Raw genomic sequence first — 7,347 nt, 5'->3', positions numbered from 1 at the left:
GATGCACAAGCTGCAGTGTCCGAGGGGCAGTGTGCTGATGTCTGCACCTTATGTTGAAATGCATCAAGAATGGGATGGGTTGATGGATGCGTGATTGGTTAGATGGGCAGATGCCCAAGGACACAGACACAATGCAATATCAAGACTTGGAGAGGCGGTAGGTATATGAGCATTCATTGTAAACATCTTTCACCTCTGAAATAAGTTTGAAAACTTTCATAGTGAAATGTTGGGAGGAACGTCCGTTGAAATTTGAAATTTAATTTGAAAGATAATTCGCCGGAGTCTGTACTCAGCTTCTGCCATCTTGGTCCATCTGGACCCTGTGCCTTTAGCGTGGAGCCGTGGTCTGGAAGGCTCTGAGCCCTCAGCACGGGTGCAGTGCAGGTGGTGTTGGTTCGCTGTGGGGGCCACAGTCAGGAGTTGGCCTCCAATCCAGCATCACCCGCACAGGGCTCCTGTTCTCTGCAGTCCACACAGGTAGGTCTTGACCATTCCTGGGAAGGAGAGGAGCATCTTATTGAAAAGCAGTTTGATGTGGTCCCAGCACCAAGACCATTTAGAGCCTGCCGCTGAAAAGGAGGGGGAGGTCCGTCTGGGCCAGTCCTCAATACGGAACCCTCCTCCCAAAAAGATTGCTAATGACCTGCACAGAGTCCCAATCCTCCCTCACCAACCTCATGCAGTGGGGTCTGTTAGGGGTCCATTTACAGGGGAAGAAACCAAGGCTCAGAGCAGTAAGGGAAGTGCATTGAAGGGCAGAGTCAGAATGTCTGTAATGGATCAGACCCTCAGGTCAGTAATAACGAGTGTACGGGGGCAGGCAGAGTGCTAGCCGTGACACGCATTACTTCATCCAGCAGGGGATGGTCCCAAGCAAGGAAGTGTGAGCTTGCCAGCAGAAGCAGTGTGGGGTCTGCCCCAATGACAGGCAGTTCCCTGGGCCCCAGGAGCGGAGATCAGGAGAGGTGGGAGGGGCTGAGGTGCCAGATAGGAACCAGCCCCAGGGGTGGCTCGGGAGGGTGCTGACTAGTGTAACGGACAGAATGTCTGCGTCCCCCCAACATTTATAACCCCCAGTGTGATGGGATTCGGAGGTGGGTCCCTTGGGGGTGATTAGGTTTCAATGACATCATAGAATGAGGCCTCGTGGTGGGATTAGCGTCCTTGTAAGAAGAGGAGGAGACCAGTCCCTCTGAGGACACTGTGGGAATGTGCCATCTGTCACCAGGAAGAGAGCCCTCACCAAAACCACCTCTGTTGGCACATTGAGCTTGACTTCTTAGCCTCCGGAATTATGAGAAATAAATCTCCTTTCTGTAAGCCCCGAGTCTGTGGGGTTTGTTGTCACAGCCAAAGCTGACTAATGCCCCAGGCAACAGACACGTGTGCCTGGGAGCCTCAGGGGACAGGGGCCTGGGATTCCTGCCTCCATCAATCAGGCACCGGGGTACAATTCATTTTGTTTTCAACACTTGCACTAAGGGAAATTTAATGACATAAAGGTTAGACAAAACGTGTTGTTCATTGTTCTAGTTTTCCAATCAAAGTATTGAGTTTCTCTGGGGAAGAGTGTTGGAAAAATGCTTGGCTTAGAGTGTGGCACCAGTAGGAATCTGAATGAGGGAGAGAGCAAATGGGGCACAGGAGTGGAGAGTTTCTGAAATGCAAAGCCGAATTGCCCCTCAGCATGGGCCTCCTGGCCTGGCTGCAGCCACTCAAGGGCCAGCCCGGGCACACAGGGCCGCTCTGGGCTTCACCTGGGTCAGGAGAGAAATGCCCTTTCACTTCAGATCATCCCCTCCCCCACCCAGCAGGATCTTCCCTCTGACTCCTGGGCCCAAAGAATGAGATAAGGTCACACCGGCGGAGCCAGCTCCCCGACTTAGCCCTGGAGTCTCAGCCAGCCCAGACCTGCCCCAAGGCGGGCACCAGGGACACAGTTTCCAGCATCCAAGTGAGGCTGGGGCTTCTCCCAGAGGGCTGTAGGGAGACCCTGGCCAGCAGCGAGTGGGCTGGGGATGGAGGCCTTCTTGTGTGCTGTGCCTCAGCCTGCCGAGCACAGAGAGGTCTCCCTGAGCCCCACACCCAGAGAGCAGGGAGACCAGGGGTGCCAGCCCTGACCCAACCCGGACAAACCAGCCAGCCCAGGGCCTGCCTCTGCTGGGAGGACAAGGCCCCATTGTTCCCCTCCAGGCCGAATGAGGTCTGGAGCACAGCTGTGGAGGGGATTAGGGCCTTGTAAATGCTCAGTAAATCCTCTTGTGGGGAGCCCTGATCCCAAGGGACAAAGGGCCTGTGTTGAGTCTCTGGAGCAGACTCAGGGCCAGCACTGGGCCAGGGTGGATGAGGGGGCAGGGCTTCCCCTGGATCAGTGCCTCCTCCACAAGAGTGCATGAGCGTATGCGTGTTGTAGGGGGACAGGGGGCTTGTGCAAGCTGCTGTATGCAGGGATAGCTGGGCATGTGTGTGTTTCTGAGAGTGCACACGTGTGCGAGGACGTGGTGCACATGTGCATTTCCAGCCCACGTGTGTGCACGTGCATGCATTGTCACCATGCTTGTACACTCTGAAAATGTGTCTCCTGTGTCCCTTAGGCATGTCCTGTCCTCCCCCCCGGTCCAGGCTGCCAACTGTCTTCTCCTCCAACTTGCACCCAAGACGTGCATCCTGGAGCCCTGGCACAGAGAGATCCTCCTTCTGGGTGCCAAACCCTGCCAGCCTGGAGCTGGAGAGAAGGCACGTGAATTGGCAGCAGTAGCCACACTCGTGCCCTGAGGCTGGGCTGGGACAAGAACACGGGCCCCTTTATGTGGCCTGTCCCCTTTCTCCAGAGCTATGCTTGTGAGGTCAGGGCCTCTCGGCCTCCTCCCCACAGGAGGGTCCTGGGGCCTTGAGAGGGGAGCTGCTGTGCCTCCCTGGCCTAGCTTCTGCTGCATTTGGGGGCCTGAGGGCTGCTGGGAGGGGTGAGGAGCATCGGGAGGACAGGAGGGGGCCCTCACCTTGGCAACAAGGATGGGGTCAGTGGGGACCTGCACCCTGAGGAGCCTCTCCAGGCAGGCCAGTGCAGGGCCAGGAGGAAGGGCATGGTTGTCAGGACCAAGCGCCTCTCTGCTCTGGTCTCCCTGAAAGGCTAGTTGTTCAACGGAGACCCCTCACCCCACCCATGAAGCCAGCACCATGGACAGGGCTGCGTCTGTGCCAGGGAAGGAACAGGCACCCAACAGGGAGCAGCCGAAGCCCACTTGTGGCTGAAGGGCCAGAGAGCACATGTTTTAGGTTTTATGGGTCATAGAGTCTGTCACAACTACTCAGCTCTGCCCTTGTAGCATGAGAGCAGCCCCAGAAGACATGGGCGTGGCTTTACCCAGAACACTTATTTATGGGCGATGGCACTAGATTTCATAGCATCCTCCTCTGTCACTTTGAAGTTTTCCTAACCATTGAAAAATGTAACAACTGTTCTTAGCTCTCAGGCTGAGCAAAAGCAGATGGAGGGCACGACTTGGCCTGCGGGCCGTGCTTTGCTGGGCTCTGGCCTGGTTACCTGGTGGAAGTAAAGGAGGTGCCAGCTAGACTTGGCCTCCAGCCACCCCCAGTCCTCCCAGCACTGCCATCCCAATGACACCAAGATCCTGGTGAGCCAGCACTTCCGGGGTGAGTCTGCACACACGGGGTCCTCCTGTGCACCCCTTTTCTTTTGTAACCAAATGGAGCATTCTAAACCCTCCAGTCCACACTGGCCCTGTCTCCTTGGGCAATGTACCAGAGCAGCAGGCATCCCTGTGTAGTATCCCATGGTAGCAATGACCGTCATTTCTGCAATGGGTCCCCTTTAGATGGACAAGTCTGTTGTTTCTAAGCTTCTGTGATTTCAAAGGATGTTGCAAGTGATAGCCTTGCACACCTGCCCACAGAGAACAAAGTCTTAGGCGTCCAGGCACTGAGATGGAGAAGGATCGTGCTGAATTCCTGTAACGCCCCAGGACTAGGTTCTACTGTTATCCCATATATTGGATGAAACAATCAAAGTGCACAGAGGTGACGCAGGGTCCCCAGATCACTTGCCTCGTCAGTAGGGAAAATGAGATTGGGCTCCGATTTGGCTCCAGTGCTGACATTCATATTCACCCCCTATGGTGACGATTGTGACCCTGTGGTCCTTCCCAAAGATCCAGGGGACATGCGGGCAGCCTTAGCTCCAGCCTGACACAGAAAACCTGGACACGCTCCACCAGAAGCATCTGCAGGATGGAGCCCCTGAGAAGCAGCCTGTCACCTCCCAGATAAAGTCTGATCACGGCCTGGCCCCAGCGCTCTGGGAAGGACTGGCCTGGAGAATCGCCCTCTCCCCTTCCTCTGTGCCTCCTGTCTCAGCACCATTGCTGTCCAATCGTCCCACAGCCCAGAGCTGGTCATCCCAGCTATGCCCAGACCCGGCACAGAGGGAAAGTCACAGACATCTCCAAGTGACAGACCACAGAGGGCCACCACCTGGGGTGTCTTTTCCATGTGGTGCCAGGCACACTGGACTGGATTGCCCACTCTGGCTTTCTGAGGGTCAGTGGGGAGCTTGCCTGGGCTCCCCAAAGCCTGTGGGACACTAGGCTCTGCCCAGGCCTCAGTGAGGTCCTGAAACTAGTTCTGCAGGAGGCAGGAGCCCTGGGGCCCACAGAGCTTCCCTGGGCATCTGACCTACAACCCCTCCATGGGGTTGACCTGTCTGGCCAAGCTGGGAAGGGCTCCCAGCAAACCTCCTTTCCTCTGAGACCAAGATCTAGTCCAGGTGCTGAGGAGAGAGACTCAGAGGTGACAGTGAAATATCTGTCACTGTCCCATCTTGTTTGTGCAGGCCACAGGGCCAAGACAACAAACACAGCAGGTCCGGGAACCTCCCCCAAGGATGGCTCTGGGGATTCCCCAGGAAGAGTCCTCACCTCCCAGCTCCTTCCTGTCCCCTGGTGCCCCTGCTCCTTCCTTCTGGATGGGGGCCCACAGGCCTCAGGAGGGTATAAAGGGCCGTGCAGAGGACGGTCAGGCACAACCAGACTGCCCAGCGCCAGGACTGTCCTGTCCCGGTAAGACGGGGCTCCTCCTCCATGGATGGGGCTGGCGAGGTCAGGCGGGGTCCCTCTCTGAGAGTCGGGTGGGCTGTCCTCCTCTCTGCAGGAGCCTTGGGACCCTCCAGCCAGAAGCCATGCTGCTGTGGCTGACCCTCGCCCTCCTGTGGAGCACCACCTGCTGGGCAGAGCGTAAGTCCGGCTGGGTCAGCCCCCTCCAGCCCATCCATCTGGTGGCCACCCTCCCCTCTCTGCATCCCGGAGACCCAGGGTCTGGGCCCTGCCCTGGTCACAGACTAACTCTACTCTAGTCTCAGGACTGTCCCATCTGGTGGAGGGGCCGTGTCCAGAGAGGGGCAGAGATAGCCTGCATGTCACTGTGTGATTTATTTTCTCTCCCCACCTGCTTCTTTCATCATCTAGAGATTTATGGGCTCGGAGGAGGCCAGTATTTCAGTACTACTCCAGACTATGACAATGACATCACGGGGATTCGGGTGTCTGTAGGGTCCGTCTTGGGCCTGATTAAGAGGTGAGTAGGAGCAGGGCCATGAGCTCTAAGGCTGTGTCCCACTCATGCCAAGTCTTGGGAACATGGGGATGGGGCTAAGTGCCTCTTCTCCCAACATCTTTGCTGGGTATTAATGACTCTTTGAGGCCAGTTAGGTCCTTGGAAACATGGAGCCACCAGCCATCACCTTTCCCTTCGTCCCTTTTCCTCAGCTGCCTCCTCTCCCACACAGCAGTCCTTTCAGTCCAGGTTAGGTCAGAGAGGAAAGGAAGTGAGGGTCAGAGTGGACCACTGACTGAACACAAGTCACCAGGAGTATGTAAAGGCAGAAAGCCCAGGGCTGCTCCCCTAATGTTGGGGTGGTGTCCTTGTTCAAGGCCTGGGGCAGATCTTAGCTCTGCACTGACAGGCTCCCGGGGACCTGTGAGAGGGAGTGGGGCAGAGAAGCCAGCACCAAAGAGGACAGATTGTGGGTAGAGTGAGGGGAGGCGGGGAGGCCATGGGAGAGGCACCAAAGTGGGGCAAGGATACAGAGAAGGCCAGATGGGTGGAACTAGTGGGACTCCCCAGGTGAGTGTAGGGAGTCACCTGCTTCTCAAAACTGTGTCCTGGGCAGCCTGACTCAGGCTCAGAAAGTCCAAGCTGGGGCTGAGGACAGCTCCCCGCTCAGAGTCACGACAGAAGCACCTCGTGAGGGTCACGGGGACTGGGCACTGCTCCGAGCTCTCCTTTCGGATGATCCTTGAATGCTCCAACAGTCACTCTCATTTGGCAGATGAAGAAACTGAGGCCCAGAGAGGCTGGGTAATGAACCCAAGAGCCCAAAGGCGGCAGAGCAGAGGTTTGAGACCAGCATGTCTGTGTCAGAACCCAGATACATGTGCCTGCTCTCTGGTGGCCAGGGAGGGCTGGCTCGGGGACAGAGGACGTGCGGAGTGGTGAGTCTCCTGGGCCCCGGGCATCCAAAGCTCCCCCTTTCTCCCAGCATCCAGCTGAGACATGGATCCTTCTGGAGTGAAAGACACGGTGCAGAAGGTGGGAAGACCCAGGAATTCCTGCTGCGGCCGGGCGAACACATTATAGCCGTCCTTGGCTCGTACAGGGGTTACCTCCGGTACCTGGTCGTATACACCGACCAAGGGCGCTCAGCCGCATTTGGGCGAGAAGAGGGCAACAGCTTCTCTGCCTCCCCAGACCAACCGTGGAGGGTGCTCACGGGAATCTTTGGCCACCATAAGCTCCTCGGCATCACGAGCATCGGCTTTCAGTGGGATGATCCTCGAGAGGAGCTGACCACTGTACAAACATCTACCTCCTGATATCCAGAGAAATGAGTGCTCCGGGGTCCCCGTAGATGGGGCACGGGTCACCCTGCTGAGGCGGTCTCACTGGTGTTGGGCTGATAGCACTGGGGTATCCGAGTCGGGTCCTGAATCAGAATCCACCAATAAATGCAGTTTCTGCAGGAACAGTGTGTCCAGGCGTGGTCCTTGGGTCTGGGGTACAACCCAAACCTTCTGAGCCTATGGAGGGTGAGGCTCTGGGGTTGAGCTCAGAGATCTGAGCTGCGGGATGAGGCAGGAGGTGGGTCTGACACCACAGGCCTCCACGATTCTGCCGAGGATGCGGGACATGCCCATGCAGACCCTGGGCCAATCCCACAATCTTTCAGGATTCTGGGCTCCAAGGATGCCCTGCCCTCAACTCCCCACTCCAAGCCCATCCAGCTGGCCTCTGCCAGCCCAGACTCAGGTCCAGGCTTCCCGGAGTGTGCAA

The 7,347-nt window shown here is 57.0% G+C and overlaps 1 protein-coding gene across 1 annotated transcript; it reads left to right on the top strand.

Annotated features, from left to right (window-relative positions):
* Positions 1–5,125: 5,125 nt before the first annotated feature.
* On the top strand, positions 5,126–7,028 carry LOC124233237 (zymogen granule protein 16 homolog B-like). The gene is made up of 3 exons (XM_046650403.1): positions 5,126–5,252; positions 5,484–5,592; positions 6,557–7,028. The coding sequence occupies exons 1-3, from the start codon at positions 5,198–5,200 to the stop codon at positions 6,888–6,890; spliced, it is 498 nt and encodes a 165-aa protein (XP_046506359.1). The 5' UTR covers positions 5,126–5,197; the 3' UTR covers positions 6,891–7,028.
* Positions 7,029–7,347: the final 319 nt, after the last annotated feature.

The sequence above is a fragment of the Equus quagga genome, unplaced genomic scaffold (assembly GCF_021613505.1).
Source record: "Equus quagga isolate Etosha38 unplaced genomic scaffold, UCLA_HA_Equagga_1.0 167374_RagTag, whole genome shotgun sequence".
In the NCBI taxonomy this organism is placed as follows: Eukaryota; Metazoa; Chordata; class Mammalia; order Perissodactyla; family Equidae; genus Equus; species Equus quagga.
The sequence above is the reverse complement of the archived record's forward strand: the minus strand, read 5'-3'. Positions and strand labels throughout refer to the sequence as shown.

Bases quoted from the DNA above. Each gene is read 5' to 3' on its own strand.
- LOC124233237 (XM_046650403.1), top strand. From the start codon at position 5,198: ATGCTGCTGTGGCTGACCCTCGCCCTCCTGTGGAGCACCACCTGCTGG. The intron at 5,253-5,483 runs GTAAGTCCGGCT...TTCATCATCTAG, and splicing joins CACCACCTGCTGGGCAGAGC to AGATTTATGGGCTCGGAGGA. The intron at 5,593-6,556 runs GTGAGTAGGAGC...CCTTTCTCCCAG, and splicing joins GTCTTGGGCCTGATTAAGAG to CATCCAGCTGAGACATGGAT.